At 47.3% G+C, this 22,041-nt stretch overlaps 1 protein-coding gene across 5 annotated transcripts in view; it reads left to right on the top strand.

Moving 5' to 3' along the window:
* Positions 1–19,646, top strand: part of PTGIS (prostaglandin I2 synthase) — a 47,838-nt gene extending 28,192 nt beyond the window's left edge. For 3 of the 5 annotated variants that reach the window (XM_056547408.1, XM_056547411.1, XM_056547410.1), the window contains exons 7-10: positions 5,992–6,148; positions 17,083–17,264; positions 17,572–17,717; positions 18,411–19,646. In XM_056547408.1, coding sequence (XP_056403383.1) covers positions 5,992–6,148; positions 17,083–17,264; positions 17,572–17,717; positions 18,411–18,573 — 648 coding nt within the window. In that variant the 3' untranslated portion in view covers positions 18,574–19,646. The remainder of the gene's footprint in view (positions 1–5,991; positions 6,149–17,082; positions 17,265–17,571; positions 17,718–18,410) is intronic. The other 2 variants (XM_056547409.1, XM_056547412.1) reach the window with 1 other exon arrangement.
* The last annotated feature ends 2,395 nt before the right edge of the window (positions 19,647–22,041 follow it).

The following is a 22,041-nucleotide window of genomic DNA, read 5'->3' as shown; positions in this document are numbered from 1 at the left end:
CCATACAGTGCACCCTCTGAATATAATACCACAACCGCAGTAACACCCCTCAACATCCGTTAGCTGATGCTATTACCACGGGAGGGGGGTTTTGGTGGTGTTGCTAGTGGATGATGGGGGTGCTACTACTGGGGGGGTGTTGCTGGAGGATGATGAGGGTGCAACTGGCCATCCCCCCCTGGCAGTATCACCCCCATCATCCATCCGCAGGATCGTCCTCCTGGCAGGAGCACCGCCTTCATCCACCATCAGAATCTGCTGATGGAGGTGCTACTGCTGGCGGGGGGTGTTGCTGGTGGATGATGAGGGTGCTACTGCCAGTGGGGGAGCATTAGGCAGGCAGCAGTTCCCCCACTTTAGGTAGGCAGCAGTTCCTCCACATTAGGTAGCATATTTTCCCCACATTAGGCAGCATAGATTCCCCACATTTGGTACGTGCTCCTCCACATTAGGTAGCAATTTCCCCACATTAGGTAGCACAGATTCCCCACATTAGGTAGCAGTTTCCCCACATTAGGTAGCATAGACTCCCCCCATTCGGTAGAACAGATTCCCCACATTAGGTAGCATAGACTCCCCACATTTGGTAGCACAGATTCCCCACATTAGGTAGCAGTTTCCCCACACTAGGTAGCATAGACTCCCCACATTAGGTAGCATAGAATCCCCACATTAGGTAGCATAGACTCCGCACATTTGGTTGGTAGTAGTTACCCCACATTAGGCCACAGGTTCCCTTGCAGGTTCCTCACAATGGGTCAAAGTCTCCCCACATTAGATCGCTGTTTAAACCCCCCCCCCCCCCCCCCCCCACACACACACACACACAAAAAAAAATAACACATACAAAACAGACAGACACACACAGAGTCCCAGTCACACACACAGAGTCACACACACACAGAGTCACACAGTCACACACACACACAGAGTCACACACACACACAGTCACACACACAGAGTCACACAGTCACACACACACACACAGAGTCACACACACACAGAAAATAAGGCATACTTGGCACACCAGAAGGCCTCCTACATAATTCCAATACAAGAAATGATTGTGGGCAGGGGTGTAGCGCTCCTGGGTCCCCCTGCAACACACACACACAGTCACATACACACACAGTCACATACATACACACACACACACAGAGTCACACACAGACAGTCACACACAGACAGAGATAGCGACAGACAGACACACACACTCACCCATCCAGCGCAGCGCTCCTTCTCTCCTGGTGCCCTGCGATTGACGTCACTGACGTCCCATGTGGTGGTGCTGACGGACGGGTGCACAGCGGCGATAAAGGCCGGGGGGGGGGGCAGCTGACAAACGGGCGCACAGCGGCGATGAAGGGCGGGGGGGGGGGTGCTGTCGGACGGGTGCACAGCGCAGGTGAAGGGGGGGGATGGGGGGTGCTGCCGGTCGGGTACAGATGGGGGGTGTCGGTGAAGCTGGGAGGGGGGGGTGTCACCCCATTAGGTTGGTGTCACCCGGTGCGGGCCGCACCCCCCGCACCCGGGTCGCAACGCCACTGTCTCGGCCGCATTGCAACCTGGAAAAAACTGAGACAACAGTCATTTTGTATGCTGGTAAAATAAATAGTGGGGTGAAAATCACATAAGAATTGTGAGAAAACTGTCACACACAGGTACAGACACTATATTATGAAATACACTAACCCTAAACCCCATGTAGCATAGTCAAATAAAAAAAAATTCCTGGAAATTCCTTTAATATTATTGGTATTTTTTTGTTTTTTGACCCTGAGTGTTCTGTTCGTGGTCCAGGAATTTGTTGTATTTTGGATTTAGTAACTCCCAGTGACTCCATGTGATGTCTTCTCTTATCGTAGTAACACCCATTGACTATAGCTGACATCTTCTCGGATGGCATTTACATCCAGTGACTACAGATGACGTCTTCTCTGATTGTACCTATCAACAAACCCCGGAGGGGAACAGGGTGATAACAATATCAACAAATTTAGGGGACATCCCCCAAAGGGGTACCCTAAACTAGAAACCCCCCAAAAAACAATAAAATATAACCTTTATTAAACACTTAAAATGTAATGGTTAAATTATAGTAATTCACCTAAACACCACTAGGTGTCAGTATCACACAAGAAGAGATTTAAATACACAGCTAGTCAGGCACTTGTTTCCAATTGATGTTCATAATACTGCCAAACTAACTGTGTACCACTATATCTTTTGGGCCACTCGAGTGGCTAATGGATAATAAAGCTAAATCTGACAAAAAAAACGCTGCTGATTAAAATATCACATGAGCCTAAATCCTAAGGACTTTAGCTCTTCTCTGATTGTAGTTACATCTGGTGACTACAGGGCACCTGTCACCTATGGGAGAAACAAATAGTTACCTGCGTCATCAGGACTCCTGATGTGGTGTCCTCTAGTCCCCGACACCACCTGCTACTTCCTGCAGGCGGGACACTGCTGCACTCAGTGATTGGTTGAGCAGGCGCCACTGCTGTGGACAGCTCGCCTCAGAGGTCGCCAAAGCTGCGGGGGACTGGATGATGTCACAGTGGGACACGGCGTCTTTTGGCTATGTTCACACATCAGAATGTGCACCGTCCCATTGCGGGATATGCATTCAGTGCAAAGTCTGTAGGAAGAATGGACAGGTTCATTCTTCCTGCGGACACGGAAATCGGAATTTCCATGCCAGAAACATTTGGCGCGGAAATTCCACCGTGTGCACAGCACAGCAGAATTCAATTGAATACAATGAAACTCTGCTGCTGTGGAATCTTCGCGCGGAATTCCGAGGTGTGAACGTATGTGGCAGGAGCGTATGTGTTTTTTTATTTTAGTTTCGGGTCGCCCCCAGCAATCTCTGGATAACCGCTTTACCATAAACTTTGATTTTCCATTTAGAACTGGGAATTGCTTTTTCTTAATCATGACTGTTTGCATGTGATGAACATTGGTATTCTGATATCTTATTTTTATGCCAATAAATATTGTGTAAAGCGCTGAAAACAGCCGCTCAGCTGTTTTTTGGTTTTCTGACCACAAGCAGGATGGAGCCTGTTGGAGGCCCTCGATATCAAGATGGTTGCAGGTCACAAAGTTGGGACCCACATCTATCCTGTTGATATGCCATAATTTTTTTAGATGGAAATAGCCTTTTAAATGTCAGGAAATTATGTCAAAGGACAGACTTGAGAGGTCAACAGACATTTCACATAGTATGATATTGTCTACAGAGCTGCTGTAGCTAAGCCTATCATATGTGATACTGCCTGCTGAGCCTATATTTGTTCTTGGATATGTAACCTACAGTGATCTTTACAGCTCCCATATCAGTCATCACCCAGCTTTCTGTAGTCCCTGAATATAATATAAATTTTGACCCCCACCATTAAGCTGGCCAGCAGCTATCTCTCCCCATTATCGCCACATACACATGAATGCTCAGCTTTGCTCAACATGCATGCATTTTTAAACGGGAAGAGGGAAAACATGTCTGCTAGACTCCTATGGTGGCATTGGAATTCCGTGTGGACATAATGCTGCAGCAGAGCCCCATTAATTTCATACTCTGTTAACGTAGCAGAATTTCTGCACTGGAAACATATAGCGCGGAAAGTCTAATTCCAGTGTCCGCATCAAGAATAGAAATATCTATTCTCTCTGCGGACTCCTTATGGAAATGCATTGCTGTCTATGAGATGGCGCATTCCCGACCAGTCCTTGTGCTGGCAGTGCCAGCGCTCCACTGTCAAGGGAATGTCAACACTGAGATTTACCAGGCGGACATTTCCCTGTGTAAACATAGACAGTTGAAAACCAACAAGCCCAACGGCTCTTCCCTCTGACTATTTGCAGCTGACATCTGTGGCCAGCATCAGAAATCAATCTGATGATGGATGTTTACCTACCTAGCTGCCATCATTAATAGCGATTGCTTGCCAGTTATTTGACAGGTGCTGCTCCTGCCTGGCTTTTGATCGGCACTCCCAAGTTGCCATCATGGGGTGCAAACATTTGTCATGGCAGCCAAGTGCATTCTAAAGGCCTACATGGCTGTCATGTATGATCTATTACTACAGCCTGTCACATCAAGGCTAGCCGAATATCAGTATTTAATGTAATCTGTATAGTGCATTCATGGATCTTCTTCCTGTGATGCCTCTATTAGCACGAGAGGTGTTCATTTAAAGCATACCTGTCAGATCCCACAAGAATAAACCAAATTATAATATGTTACTCAGTTCCTAATCCTAACCATGTCCATCTCATTTTTATGCCTCTAACACCTATATTTAGTATAAAAATCCCTCTTTACAATAGCTCACAGTTTTAGAAATCCTCTCGGGGTAAGGGGGGCATGCCCATCCTTGTGGTGAAGGGAGGTGATTGGTGTGTCTGATCATGCAGCCTTGTCCATGACTCCTCTCTTGTCCATGATGAATAAATCCCCCTCCCATGGGCAAGGGGAAGAGAATAAGAAGATGGCGCTTATAAACTGCAAGCGAGTGCTGTTATTACTTTAGATGACAAGTTTGAGCATTGCGCATCAAAAATCAAAAGCCTAGGCCCCCGGATGCCTCGGTAACCCCCCCGTTACTGTGTAAGATCTGGGGACGTATCAAAAATATGCTTGGTATGTCGGGATGTTCGAAATTTACACCTTTGTGGCACAACCCTGGCTGCCTGAATTTCTCTCTTTCCAGAATGCAGGATTTTGGGAGAGGAGGGGAGTACATAGAGTGGAGCAATTGTGTGTGTGTGGCGTGTTTAAGGCCTATGGGGATCTCCAGAATGAGTTCGAGCTGCCGTGTTTCTCCTTCTATAAATATATACCCCTCTACGGTCTACTGTCAATGTGTACTGGGTCTCATAAGGTGTGGAGCGGAACCCTCGGGAATTGAACTGGGTATTCTTTGTATCCTATACCAAGCCAGAAAGCTTTTAGCTCAGTATTGGACACGGGCTAGTCCTCCTACGATTACTGATTTGATTGACCGGGTTTCGCTCATTGTTCGGTGGGAGAGAGTGACTTAAGAAAAACGGAAGGCCATCTGTTAGTTTTATGGAATATCGGGTCTTTGGGCGCGTGCATACAGATTTGACCCAGAAAACTCTTAGTGATATATATCCCCCTCCTAGTGGGGACCTGGGGATGGTGCCTCCCGGTCCATGGACTCTTCCCTCCTGTTTGTATCACGCCTGTCTGTGCTCCTATATGTCTTCTTTTGTGTTGATGATATTTTGTCTTATGAGGATAACCAAGCCCTGTCTCATAGCATGGAGGTTCTATAGTATTCTGCCTTTGATTTTCAAATAATCTTTTGGGGGTATTTGGTTGGGTAACCTTGGGACTTATCTTTGCTAAGCATTCTTCAAAACATCGCTCATGGACGTGGACTTGGGACTGTTTTGTTGGGGTAGTTATTGGGTAGGTGTTTTCTTTGTATAAAAATGTTAAACTTTTATAAAAAGATCTGATAAAAAAAACACAAAAAAAATGCCTGTGGCTGCAACAATTTAGGTGGGCAGACAATTCTTTAACTTTAAAATAAATCTTACGCCAGTCTCAATGCAGGGGCACTTGTCATGTGTAGCATGCATTCCCATGACTCCTCTTCTGCAAATGTAAATGGTGCAGGTGGAGTTTATGGAGTAGAGAGGAGGAGAATCTGTTTTTGTTACTGTGCCAAGTGTTAAGAGAAGGATATTTAAGAACCTCACATTTTTGTTGTTATGCTGTTTATATGTTATATTGCAAAAATAAATTTAAGATACATTTTTGGCTTATAGATGAAGAGGCCGAGTGCTTGCCATATGAATGGGCATGTATAGAAAAGACATTTGTAGAGGAGAGGAGTTAATAAGATAGCCATGCCCACCAAGGCATCCATGACCCTAGGATTAGCCATGCCCCTCCCTCTATAAAATATCGAGGTATGAAGTGCATCTGTGATTTACGTTATCATTGTTTTTAAGGGAAACACAGGTCCTGCTGCATTTTGGCTCCTTCTCTTTCTTCTAAAGAACCATGAGGCCATGGCGGCCGTTCAAGCGGAATTGGAAGACCTGCTAAGAGGCCATGAGATGAGACACGCCATACGCCAGGAGACACTGGACTGCGCCATTGTGCTCAGTGAGTAACCCCTCCCTTCTGATTTGTCAGCCCCACCCCCATAGTCTAAAGTCAGGGAAAACCTTTCATCATGGGCTCCAGTTGGTGCACTCTTCATTTCTAAAAAGCCCCCCTCTCAGGAGATTTATCTATGTGGAAGCCCTCCACTGGTAACTCATTTGTTCTCTGCTGAGATCTCATCATATGTAGTTACAAGCCCAAAGCCTGAGGCTGCACTACTGAGAGATTGTGTCCTCATCCACTAAGCGCAGTGTTGTCATTACTACACCATCTACATTGTGCCTTTTTGCATAGGGACAAGAATAAGAGGTTCCTACATGTCGGATCCTGATCACTGTCCATTGTCAATATTGCAATTATCAGCTGATAAATGAGCAAACCAGAGTCAATCCACTTTGTGTATTTTATGGGCAATTAATCTGCCTATATAAAGCTAAGTTTCTACTTGTTTTTTTTTTGAGAGATACCTCTTTTAATAAAATTTTGTAGGGTACCATTAAAAAAAAAAAAAAAGATACAGTAGTGATGGAAAAAATTTCTCTAACGAAATGTATCTTTTTCTAACAAAATTTTTATTAATTTTTAAACGGGATCAATTTATGTGTGCAGGCAGGGTACTAAAAATGTAGCCGACAATGATAAAAATGTAGTGTGTGTGTGTGTTTCACTTTTTTTTCTTAACATTTTTTAGGTAGTACTACTACTCCCAGCATGGAACATACTGTTCAATGATGGGAGTAGTAGTACCTGTACTAATTGACAGATCGCCCGTTGCGATCCTCCTGTATAATGTACAGATGCGGCGGCCGCTCTTCTATGGTCCCCTGCACTGCCGAAATAGACACCTATTCATATTTCCTGCAGAGCTGTGATTGGCCAGATGGTTCCAGCCAATCACAACTCTCTGTGGGAAATATGAACAGGTGCATATATGTCAGTGCAGGGGACCATAGAAGAGCGGCCGCCCGCATCTATACATCATACAGGAGGATCACAGCAGGTGTCAGGTGTGACATCTGCTGTGATCTTTCCTTAACTGCAGGTACTACTGCTCCCAACATAGAGCACACTCTGCTCCATGCTGGGAGCTGTAGTACCTGCATTAATAGACAGATCACAACAGGTGTCAAAAGTTACACTCGCTGCGATCTGTCTATTAATGCAGGTACTTTTAGCTCCCAGCATGAAGCAGAGTGTGCTCCATGTTGGGAGTAGTAGTACCTGCAGTTAAGGACAGATCACAGCAGGTGAAATCCTAACACCCGATGCAATTGTCCTATCTATTGCAGAGATGCGGAGCGGCTTTCTCCAGCACTCTGCATCTCTGCACTATACTCTAGCCAGTAATATGAATAGAACATCACTCATTCATATTTCCTGCTGAGAGCTGTGATTGGCTGCCACCATCCGACCAATCCCCACTCTGGGCAGAAAATATGAATGAGTGAGGTGAATTTCTATTCATATCACTGGGCGGCCCGGAGTACAGAGTATAGAGCCGCTCCGCATCTCTGCAATAGATAGGACGATGGCATCGGGTGTCATTACATGCACTGCACACACAGCTCATTACATGCACTGCAAACACACACACAGCTCATTACATGCACTGCACACACAGCTCATTACATGCACTGCAAACACACACACAGCTCATTACATGCACTGCACACACAGCTCTCTACATGTACTGCACACACACACAGCTCATTACATGCACTGCAAACACACACACACAGCTCATTACATGCACTGCGCACACACAGCTCTCTACATGTACTGCACACACACACAGCTCATTACATGCACTGCACACACAGCTCATTACATGCACTGCAAACACACACACACAGCTCATTACATGCACTGCACACACAGCTCTCTACATGTACTGCACACACACAGCTCATTACATGCACTGCAAACACACACAGCTCATTACATGCACTGCACACACAGCTCTCTACACGTACTGCACACACAGCTCATTACATGCACTGCACACACAGCTCATTACATGCACTGCAAACACACACACACACAGCTCATTACATGCACTGCACACACAGCTCTCTACATGTACTGCACACACACAGCACATTACATGCACTGCACACACAGCTCTCTACATGCACTGCTCACACAGCTCATTACATGCACTGACACACAGTTCTCTACATGCACTGCACACACAGCTCTCTACATGCACTGCACACACACAGCTCATTACATGCACTGCACACACAGCTCATTACATGCACTGCACACATCTCTCTACATGCACTTCACACACAGCTCATTACATGCACTGCACACACAGCTCATTATATGCACTGCACACACAGCTCATTACATGCACTGCACACACAGCTCATTATATGCACTGCACACCGCTCATTACATGCACTGCACACACAGGGGGACATGTATCAAAGATTTTACCCCTGTTTTGTGTGTGTTTGCGCAAGCCCTTTTTTTTTTTTGCGCATTTTTTTTGCACGTTTTGGTAGAGCATGTCCTCCAGATGTGGCCTAATCGGGGTACCTTGGAGTGACATCTATAGTACGCATGGATTTATTAACTGCGTGCTTTTCCTTTACACCAAAGATTTTGCCGCAAGAGCTGTTTTTTTTTTTTCCCAAATATAAGCCATCTTGGACTTAACGTAGCAAGATGCTCTAAATCATCGATTCTATTTTCCAAAGAGTGGATTGAGGAGATTACTACATTTACCCATTATTTATGAAGCTCGTTGCGCTTGATTGATAAATTTAACGCTTCTGCACATAATTTAGAATTTGGGAAAAGGGGTAAACTGCTTCTACCATACACAAATAATGATACATGTCCCCCACAGTTCATTACATGCACCGCACAAACAGCTCTACTACATGCACCGCACAAACAGTTCTACTACATGCACTGCACACACAGTTCTACTACATGCACTGCACACACAGCTCTACTACATGCACTGCACACACAGCTCTACTGCATGCACTGCACACACAGCTCTACTACATGCACCGCACAAACAGCTCTAATACATGCACTGCACACACAGCTCTACTACATGCACTGCACACATAGCTCTACTACATGCACTGCACAAACAGCTCTACTACATGCACTGCAAACACAGCTCTACTACATGCACTGCACACACAGCTCTCTACATGCACTGCACACACAGCTCTCTACATGAACTGCACACACAGCTCTACTACATGCACTGCACACACAGCTCTACTGCACACACAGCTCTCTACATGCACTGCACACACAGCTCTACTACATGCTCTGCACACACAGCTCTCTACATGCACTGCACACACAGCTCTCTACATGCACTGCACACGCAGCTCTCTACATGCACTGCACACACAGCTCATTACATGCACTTCACACACAGCTCATTACATGCACTGCACAAACAGCTCTACTACATGCACTGCACACACAGCTCTACTACATACACTGCACACACAGCTCTCTACATGCACTGCACAAACAGCTCTACTACATGCACTGCACACACAGCTCTCTACATGCACTGCACACACAGCTCTCTACATGCACTCCACACACATCTCTCTACATGCACTGCACAAACAGCTCTACTACATCCACTGCACACACAGCTCTCTACATGCACTGCAAACACAGCTCTCTACAGGCACTCTACACACAGCTCTCTACATGCACTCCACACACATCTCTCTACATGCACTGCACACACAGTTCATTACATGCACTGCAAACACAGCTCATTACATGCACTGCAAACACAGCTCTCTACATGCACTCTACACACAGCTCTCTACATGCACTCCACACACATCTCTCTACATGCACTGCACACACAGCTCATTATATGCACTGCACACACAGCTCTACTACATGCACTGCACAAACAGCTCTACTACATGCACTGCACACACAGCTATCTACATGCACTACACACACAACTCATTACATGCACTGCACACACAGCTCTTTACATGCACTGCACACACAGCTCTCTACATGCACTGCACACACAGCTCTCTACATGCACTGCACACACAGCTCTCTACATGCACTGCACACACAGCTCATTACATGCACTACACACAGTTCATTACATGCACTGCACAAACAGCTCTACTAAATGCACTGCACACGCAGCTCTACTACATGCACTGCACACACAGCTCATTACATGCACTGCACACACAGGTCATTACATGCACTGCACAAACAGCTCTACTACATGCACTGCACACACAGCTCTACTACATGCACTGCACACACAGCTCTCTACATGCACTGCACACACAGCTCTCTACATGCACTCCACACACATCTCTCTACATGCACTGCACAACAGCTCTACTACATGCACTGCACACACAGCTCTCTACATGCACTGCACACACAGCTCTACTACATGCACTGCACACACAGCTCTACTACATGCACTGCACAAACAGCTCTACTACATGCACTGCACACACAGCTCTCTACATGCACTGCACACACAGCTCTCTACATGCACTGCACACACAGCTCATTACATGCACTGCCCACACAGCTCATTACATGCACTGCACAAACAGCTCTACTACATGCACTGCACACGCAGCTCTACTACATGCACTGCACACACAGCTCTCTACATGCACTGCACACGCCGCTCTCTACATGCACTGCACACACAGCTCATTACATGCACTGCACACACAGGTCATTACATGCACTGTACAAACAGCTCTACTACATGCACTGCACAAACAGCTCTACTACATGCACTGCACACACAGCTCTCTACATGCACTGCACACACAGCTCTCTACATGCACTGCACAAACAGCTCTCTACATGCACTGCACACACAGCTCTCTACATGCACTGCACACGCAGCTCTCTACATGCACTGCACACACAGCTCTCCACATGCACTGCACAAACAGCTCTACTACATGCACTCCCCACACATCTCTCTACATGCACTGCACAACAGCTCTACTACATGCACTGCACACACAGCTCTCTACATGCACTGCACACAGAGCTCTACTACATGCACTGCACAAACAGCTCTACTACATGCACTGCACACACAGCTCTCTACATACACTGCACACACAGCTCTCTACATGCACTCCACACACATCTCTTTACATGCACTGCACAAACAGCTCTACTACAACCACTGCACACACAGCTCTCTACATGCACTGCAAACACAGCTCTCTACAGGCACTCTACACACAGCTCTCTACATGCACTCCACACACATCTCTCTACATGCACTGCACACACAGTTCATTACATGCACTGCAAACACAGCTCATTACATGCACTGCAAACACAGCTCTCTACATGCACTCTACACACAGCTCTCTACATGCACTCCACACACATCTCTCTACATGCACTGCACACACAGCTCATTATATGCACTGCACACACAGCTCATTACATGCACTGCACAAACAGCTCTACTACATGCACTGCACACACAGCTCTCTACATGCACTGCACACACAGCTCTCTACATGCACTGCACACACAGCTCTCTACATGCACTGCACACACAGCTCTACTACATGCACTGCACACACAGCTCTCTACATGCACTGCACAACCAGCTCTACTACATGCACTGCACACACAGCTCTCTACATGCACTGCACACACAGCTCTCTACATGCACTCCCCACACATCTCTCTACATGCACTGCACAAACAGCTCTACTACATGCACTGCGCACACACAGCTCTCTACATGCACTGCACAAAAAGCTCTACTACATCCACTGCACACACAGCTCTCTACATGCACTGCAAACACAGCTCTCTACAGGCACTCTACACACAGCTCTCTACATGCACTGCACAAACAGCTCTACTACATGCACTACATGCACTGCACACACAGCTCTCTACATGCACTGCACACACAACTCATTACATGCACTGCACACACAGCTCTCTACATGCACTGCACACACAGCTCTCTACATGCACTGCACACACAGCTCTCTACATGCACTGCACACACAGCTCTCTACATGCACTGCACACACAGCTCTCTACATGCACTGCACACACAGTTCATTACATGCACTGCACAAACAGCTCTACTACATGCACTGCACACACAGCTCTACTACATGCACTGCACACACAGCTCTCTACATGCACTGCACACACAGCTCTCTACATGCACTGCACACGCAGCTCTCTACATGCACTGCACACACAGCTCATTACATGCACTGCACACACAGGGCATTACATGCACTGCACTCACAGGTCATTACATGCACTGCACAAACAGCTCTACTACATGCACTGCACACACAGCTCTACTACATGCACTGCACAACCAGCTCTACTACATGCACTGCACACACAGCTCTCTACATGCACTCCACACACAGCTCTCTACATGCACTGCACACACAGTTCATTACATGCACTGCACAAACAGCTCTACTACATGCACTGCACACACAGCTCTACTACATGCACTGCACACACAGCTCTCTACATGCACTGCACACACAGCTCTCTACATGCACTGCACACGCAGCTCTCTACATGCACTGCACACACAGCTCTCTACATGCACTGCACACACAGCTCTCTACATGCACTGCACACACAGCTCTCTACATGCACTGCACACACAGCTCTCTACATGCACTGCACACACAGTTCATTACATGCACTGCACAAACAGCTCTACTACATGCACTGCACACACAGCTCTACTACATGCACTGCACACACAGCTCTCTACATGCACTGCACACACAGCTCTCTACATGCACTGCACACGCAGCTCTCTACATGCACTGCACACACAGCTCATTACATGCACTGCACACACAGGTCATTACATGCACTGCACACACAGGTCATTACATGCACTGCACAAACAGCTCTACTACATGCACTGCACACACAGCTCTACTACATGCACTGCACAACCAGCTCTACTACATGCACTGCACACACAGCTCTCTACATGAACTCCACACACAGCTCTCTACATGCACTGCACACACAGTTCATTACATGCACTGCACAAACAGCTCTACTACATGCACTGCACACACAGCTCTACTACATGCACTGCACACACAGCTCTCTACATGCACTGCACACACAGCTCTACTACATGCACTGCACACACAGCTCTACTACATGCACTGCACAAACAGCTCTACTACATGCACTGCACACACAGCTCTACTACATGCACTCCCCACACATCTCTCTACATGCACTGCACAACAGCTCTACTACATGCATTGCACACACAGCTCTCTACATGCACTGCACACACAGCTCTACTACATGCACTGCACACACAGCTCTCTACATGCACTGCACACACAGCTCTCTACATGCACTGCACACACAGCTCTCTACATGCACTGCACACACAGCTCATTACATGCACTGCACACACAGCTCATTACATGCACTGAACACACAGCTCATTACATGCACTGCACAAACAGCTCTACTACATGCACTGCACACACAGCTCTACATGCACTGCACACACAGCTCTACTACATGCACTGCGCACACAGCTCTCTACATGCACTGCACACACAGCTCTCTACATGCACTGCACAAACAGCTCTACTACATGCACTGCACACACAGCTCTCTACATGCACTGCACACACATCTCTCTACATGCACTGCACAAACAGCTCTACTACATGCACTGCGCACACACAGCTCTCTACATGCACTGCACAAAAAGCTCTACTACATCCACTGCACACACAGCTCTCTACATGCACTGCAAACACAGCTCTCTACAGGCACTCCACACACAGTTCTCTACATGCACTCCACACACATCTCTCTACATGCACTGCACACACAGTTCATTACATGCACAGCAAACACAGCTCATTACATGCACTGCAAACACAGCTCTCTACATGCACTCTACACACAGCTCTCTACATGCACTCCACACACATCTCTCTACATGCACTGCACACACAGCTCTCTACATGCACTCCACACACAGCTCATTACATGGACTGCACACACAGTTCATTACATGCACTGCACAAACAGCTCTACTACATGCACTGCACACACAGCTCTACTACATGCACTGCACACACAGCTCTCTACATGCACTGCACACACAGCTCTCTACATGCACTGCACACGCAGCTCTCTACATGCACTGCACACAGCTCATTACATGCACTGCACAAACAGCTCTCTACATGCACTGCACACACAGCTCTATTACATGCACTGCACACACAGCTCTCTACATGCACTGCACACACAGCTCTCTACATGCACTCCACACACATCTCTCTACATGCACTCCACAACAGCTCTACTACATGCACTGCACAAACAGCTCTCTACATGCACTGCACAAAAAGCTCTACTACATCCACTGCACACACAGCTCTCTACATGCACTCTACACACAGCTCTCTACATGCACTCCACACACATCTCTCTACATGCACTGCACACACAGCTCATTACATGCACTGCACACACAGCTCATTACATGCACTGCAGACACATCACTCTACATGCACTCTACACACAGCTCTCTACATGCACTCCACACACATCTCTCTACATGCACTGCACACACAGCTCATTATATGCACTGCACACACAGCTCATTACATGCACTGCACAAACAGCTCTACTACATGCACTGCACACACAGCTCTCTACATGCACTGCACACACAGCTCATTACATGCACTGCACACACAGCTCTCTACATGCACTGCACACACAGCTCTCTACATGCACTGCACACACAGCTCATTACATGCACTGCACACACAGTTCATTACATGCACTGCACAAACAGCTCTACTACATGCACTACACACACAGCTCTACTACATGCACTGCACACACAGCTCTCTACATGTACTGCACACACAGCTCTCTACATGCACTGCACACGCAGCTCTCTACATGCACTGCACACACAGCTCATTACATGCACTGCACACACAGCTCATTACATGCACTGCACACACAGCCCATTACATGCACTGCACAAACAGCTCTACTACATGCACTGCACACACAGCTCTACTACATGCACTGCACACACAGCTCTCTACATGCACTGCACACACAGCTCTCTACACGCACTGCACAAAAAGCTCTACCTACATGCACTGCGCACACACAGCTCTCTACATGCACTGCAAACACAGCTCTCTACATGCATTTTACACACAGCTCTCTACATGCACTCCACACACATCTCTCTACATGCACTCCACACACATCTCTCTACATGCACTGCACACACAGCTCATTACATGCACTGTGCACACAGCTCATTAAATGCACTGCACACAGCTCTCTACATGCACTGCACGCACATACACACACACACACACACACAGCTTATTACATGCACTGCACACACAGCTCTCTACATGCACTGCACACACAGCTCTCTACATGTACTGCACACACAGCTCATTACATGCACTGCACACACAGCTCATTACATGCACTGCACACACAGCTCTCTACATGCACTGCACACACACAGCTCATTACATGCACTGCACACAGCTTATTACATGCACTGCACACACAGCTCATTACATGCACTGCACACACAGCTCTCTACATGCACTGCACACACACAGCTCATTACATGCACTGCACACACACAGCTCATTACATGCACTGCACACACAGCTCTGTACATGCACTGCACACACACACACAGCTGTCACGCCCCCTCCCATAGGCTTGCATTGAGAGGGCGGAGCGTGATGGCACACGGGGGCGGGGCCGTGACGTCACAATGCTCCAGCCCCCGTGATCGCCAGTAATCAGACCCGGAGCGAACATGCTCCCGGGACTGATTGTAACAGGGTTCTGCGTGCAAGATCACGGGGGACCCCTGCGATCAGGAATCTTATCCCCTATTCTTTGGATAGGGGATAATATGGCTTAGCGACGGAGTACCCCTTTAATATCCCTCAAAAAATATGTACTCTCCATAGGTGCCATTTGGCTACACCTGTGGTAAAATATAAATTTTTATAACTATTGGAATGTTGGAATGAAAATAAAAATAAATATAAAACCACATCTTGAAGGTCTAAGATGAACAGGTCATATTTGCATGTTATTTTAGGGTGGGCCCCAGAGTCAATTCTGCTGATGAGCCCTAAGCACCACAGTCCAACACTGCATTGTGCACGCTGTGACACATCTGCTGATTTGTGGCATGATCTCCCATTATGATAAAAACTATGAGTGGCACAGGAAATGGACTTTGGCAATAAATCTATTAAAATTTGGTGAAGCCATTATTGGGAAATCCTTCAATCATTACCCAGCTGAAAATGCCAGCTGGATGCCTGGCCATGATAGACAACCCATATGGCCGCAGGACCCATGTGGCCACATAACAGTGAGCTGCTAGTGCCCCTGGTATGACTACGAGATGTAACAACAGTTGTATACAATGGCTCCCAATCATCATACCAGCAATTGGGAAGTGTTTTCCTCAACAGAAAAGGCTGGATTGAATTGCTTACCACTAGGCCTCCATACTTGAACCTGGACATAGTCGGTACCAGTCCATTCATGCATCCCTTCACAAAATCTGCCAACTGGGCAAAATGTCCTACGAGTGCATTGTAGAAACATGTCTAGCTGTCAACGATCTCTCGCCAAGAGCCTCTAAGGGCTTTTTTATAGGGCAGCCGGGGAAGCACTTATATTACCTCTTGTCCCGTTTAAATATCTGCTTGGTGTATTTTTTTTTTGTCAATGATTGTATATATGAGCAATGCATACTATTTAGGTGAGCCATAATAAGCCAAATAAAATCAGTTCTAAACAGTGTTAACCCTTTACAGACAAAGGTGCATGTGTACTTTTTCCAGACAGCGCCTTAGAGGAGTGCCTGCGCCTGACTGCAGCCCCCTTTATCACACGGGAAGTGCAGGCTGAGCTACCCTTAAAGCTGGCAGATGGCCGAGAATACACCCTTAGGAAGGGGGACAGACTTTGCCTCTTCCCCTATATCAGTCCACAGATGGACCCGGAGATCCACATGGAGCCACAGGTAAATGCTGCACAACCTACAAATTCCACAGACAGACGGAGCAGCTTTGCTGATCACCGAACATCTTCCACAAAAGTTGGTGCCCATCTACACCCACTACCCACATATACTCATGGCCATTCCTTCTAAATATCCTGACCTGTGCAAGAGATTTGGACCAGTGGCACCAGTTTACCCTGTCTCCCTGGTTCTACAAGATATTTACACAGTTGCAGTGGGGGAACAGGGGGCAGATAGAACTAACATCACCACTTAAGTCTATAATAGGTTAGGAAGTGCTGAGGTAACTGCTGCTTTCTTTTTGCAGATGTTCCAGTATGACAGATTCCTCAAGATGGACACTACTCAAAAGACCCACAAGACTGGCAGGAGACTTACACACGTCAGCATGCCCTGGGGAGCTGGCAGTAACATATGTGTTGGGAGGTTCCATGCAATTAACAGCATTAAACTGTAAGGCTAAATTCACATGGATATGCAGCTTTACCACATTATAGTAGAAGGCATATTGGCACAAGAAATCTTATCCACATGCTGCATTTTTACACAAAAATGTCTCTCCATTAAAATCCACATGTAACACACATTTAGCTGCAGATTCTTGAAAACTGAAAATCTCAGCCTTAGGGAATATGTGATAATATTATATGCACACTATGGCAGCTTGTATCTGTCTACCTCTTACTTATGTGTTATACAAATCCAGAAATAGCATTGGACCAAAGCCTTTTGCTCAATGAATCGCAGCTGGAGGGGGGTCTCTACTTTTCACTGTTGAGCATCATACTGTTATTTTAAAAACTGCCTTCAATAACAGTGGCCGTAATGGTTATAAAGACAAAGAAACTACCAGTGTGAGGTGAAGAAGTCATGGAGAAAACTAGAAGCAGCACCCCCGTTAAGAATACTACAATTATTAAGAGTATCACCTTTACAAAGAACACCACGCTCATTAAGCGCACCACCCTCACCAGAGGGTGCTGGTCTACCTGTTTTCTTACATTTTGGTATTGAGGGGTTCTGTGTCTGATAATTTTGTGAAGGAGTGTTTTATGAGTTTTCCTGCACGTCAGCCTTTCCCCTCCATCATACATGTGACAAGTAGCCGTGGGGACCTGCACTAACACCTCTTTTCTCCTTTATCAGGTTTGTCTGGCTAATGCTTCTCAATTTCGAATTTGAACTGAAAAACCCAACAGAACCATTACCCGAGATTGACCGAAGCCGATATGGATTTGGTGTTGTCCAACCAGAAGGAGACGTGGTCGTTCGATACAGAAAGAAATATGAGCAAATATCTACTGAGTAACCAGAACATGAGACTTTTCAAGTCAAGATAGCTGATATTGAACCAACATTGACCCACAATCCTTCAGAACACAGCAATTTTTATGGTCAAAAAATGTTTTGATTGGCGGCAGCGCTATTAGGGTCTTACTAACAGTCAGATTTATTAATATTTGTTTATATGTGTGGGAGCTCAGATGATATATGCGCACCCTTGAAAACCGTAACTTGGAACGCAGTATGTCCAGCTGTCACGGAGCAAGCAATCAGAAGAAACAAGCGGGTATTACCTCTCAGATGTCTGTGTTTCTGTTGCAATCCTGTTCCCCCGGTGTGCTGGGTTCTTTGCAGATAATTTGGGCGTGTGTGAAGGTCTGTGCAGTTGCAGGGAGATCTGCCCCGGCCGGTGGCATCTCTAGCTGCGTGCTGCAAGTGAATAAAGTTTTAGTCCCATAACTACAAGTGACGTGTCACGATGCCGGCTGGCAGGAGGTGGATCCTCTGTGCCAGAGAGGGATGGCGAGGACCGTGCTAGTGGACCGGTTCTAAGACACTACTGGTTTTCACCAGAGCCCGCCGCAAAGCGGGATGGTCTTGCTGCGGCGGTAGTGACCAGGTCGTATCCACTAGCAACGGCTCACCTCTCTGGCTGCTGAAGATAGGCGCGGTACAAGGGAGTAGGCAGAAGCAAGGTCGGACGTAGCAGAAGGTCGGGGCAGGCAGCAAGGATCGTAGTCAGGGGCAACGGCAGGAGGTCTGGAACACAGGCTAGGAACACACAAGGAACGCTTTCACTGGCACGATGGCAACAAGATCCGGCAAGGAAGTGCAGGGGAAGTGAGGTGATATAGGGAAGTGCACAGGTGAAGACACTAATTGGAATCACTGCGCCAATCAGCGGCGCAGTGGCCCTTTAAATCGCAGAGACCCGGCGCGCGCGCACCCTAGGGAGCGGGGCCGCGCGCGCCGGGACAGGACCGAGGGAGAGCGAGTCAGGTACGGGAGCCGGGGTGCGCATCGCGAGCGGGCGCTACCCGCATCGCGAATCGCATCCCGGCTGGAAGCGGAATCGCAGCGCCCCGGGTCAGTGGATCTGACCGGAGCGCTGCAGCGGGGAGAGTGTAGCGAGCGCTCCGGGGAGGAGCGGGGACCCGGAGCGCTCGGCGTAACAGTACCCCCCCCCTTGGGTCTCCCCCTCTTCTTAGAGCCTGAGAACCTGAGGAGCAGACTTTTGTCTAGGATGTTGTCCTCAGGTTCCCAGGATCTCTCTTCAGGACCACAACCTTCCCAGTCCACTAAAAAAAAAGTTTTCCCTCTGACCTTTTTAGAAGCTAAGATTTCTTTGACAGAGAAGATGTCCGAGGAGCCGGAAACAGGAGTGGGAGGAACAGATTTGGGAGAAAAACGGTTGAGGATGAGTGGTTTAAGAAGAGAGACGTGAAAGGCATTAGGGATACGAAGAGAAGGAGGAAGAAGAAGTTTGTAAGAGACAGGATTAATTTGACACAAAATTTTGAAAGGACCAAGATAGCGTGGTCCCAACTTGTAGCTAGGGACACGGAAGCGGACATATTTAGCGGAGAGCCATACCTTGTCTCCAGGGGAAAAAACGGGAGGAGCTCTTCTTTTCTTATCCGCAAACTTCTTCATGCGTGATGAAGCCTGTAAGAGAGAATTTTGGGTCTCTCTCCATATGATGGAAAGGTCACGAGAAATTTCATCCACAGCGGGCAGACCAGAGGGCAAGGGGGTAGGGAGGGGGGGAAGAGGGTGACGGCCGTACACCACGAAAAATGGGGATTTGGAGGAAGATTCAGAGACTCTGAAGTTATACGAGAATTCGGCCCATGGAAGGAGATCTGCCCAGTCATCCTGGCGGGAGGAAACAAAATGTCGCAAATAATCACCCAAGACCTGGTTAATTCTTTCTACTTGTCCATTGGACTGGGGATGATATGCAGAAGAAAAATTTAATTTAATCTTGAGTTGTTTACAGAGAGCCCTCCAGAATTTAGACACGAATTGGACGCCTCTATCCGAGACGATCTGCGTAGGCAACCCGTGAAGACGAAAAATGTGTACAAAAAATTGTTTAGCCAACTGAGGCGCTGAAGGAAGACCAGGAAGAGGGATGAAATGTGCCATTTTGGAGAATCGATCAACGACCACCCAAATAACAGTGTTGCCACGGGAAGGGGGTAAATCAGTAATAAAATCCATACCAATCAGAGACCAAGGCTGTTCGGGGACAGGCAGGGGATGAAGAAAACCAGCGGGCTTCTGGCGAGGAGTCTTATCCCGGGCACAGATAGTGCAGGCTCGCACAAAGTCCACAACATCCGTCTCCAGGGTCGGCCACCAATAGAAGCGGGAGATGAGTTGCACAGATTTCTTGATGCCCACATGACCTGCGAGATGGGAGGAGTGACCCCATTTGAGGATTCCGAGGCGTTGGCGTGGAGAAACAAAGGTCTTTCCTGGAGGAGTTTGCCTGATGGAGGCAGGGGAAGTGGAGATCAGGCAGTCAGGTGGAATGATGTGTTGCGGAGAAAGTTCAACTTCTGAGGCATCCGAGGAACGAGAGAGAGCATCGGCCCTAATGTTCTTATCGGCAGGACGAAAGTGAATCTCAAAATTAAATCGGGCAAAGAACAGAGACCACCGGGCCTGGCGAGGATTCAGCCGTTGGGCAGACTGGAGGTAGGAGAGGTTCTTGTGGTCGGTGTAAATAATAACTGGAAATCTTGATCCCTCCAGCAGATGCCTCCATTCCTCAAGTGCTAATTTAATGGCTAGAAGCTCTCGATCCCCGATGGAGTAGTTCCTCTCCGCCGGAGAGAAGGTCCTAGAAAAAAAACCACAAGTGACAGCATGCCTGGAAGAATTTTTTTGTAGAAGAACAGCTCCAGCTCCCACTGAGGAGGCATCAACCTCCAATAGGAAGGGTTTGGAAGGGTCAGGTCTGGAGAGCACGGGAGCTGAAGAAAAGGCAGACTTGAGTCGTTTAAAGGCGTCTTCCGCTTGAGGAGGCCAAGACTTGGGATCGGCATTTTTTTTGGTTAAAGCCACGATAGGAGCCACAACGGTAGAAAAATGTGGAATAAATTGCCTGTAATAATTGGCGAACCCCAAAAAGCGTTGGATAGCACGGAGTCCGGAGGGGCGTGGCCAATCTAAGACGGCAGAGAGTTTGTCTGGATCCATTTGTAGTCCCTGGCCAGAGACCAAATATCCTAGAAAAGGAAGAGATTGGCATTCAAACAGACATTTCTCAATTTTGGCATAGAGTTGATTGTCACGAAGTCTCTGAAGAACCATACGGACATGCTGGCGGTGTTCTTCTAGATTGGCGGAAAAAATTAGGATATCGTCCAGATATACAACAACACAGGAGTATAACAGATCACGAAAAATTTCATTAACAAAGTCTTGGAAGACAGCAGGGGCGTTGCACAGGCCAAAGGGCATGACCAGATACTCAAAGTGTCCA

The sequence above is a fragment of the Hyla sarda genome, chromosome 12, assembly GCF_029499605.1.
Source record: "Hyla sarda isolate aHylSar1 chromosome 12, aHylSar1.hap1, whole genome shotgun sequence".
NCBI classification, from domain to species: Eukaryota; Metazoa; Chordata; class Amphibia; order Anura; family Hylidae; genus Hyla; species Hyla sarda.
The sequence above is the reverse complement of the archived record's forward strand: the minus strand, read 5'-3'. Positions and strand labels throughout refer to the sequence as shown.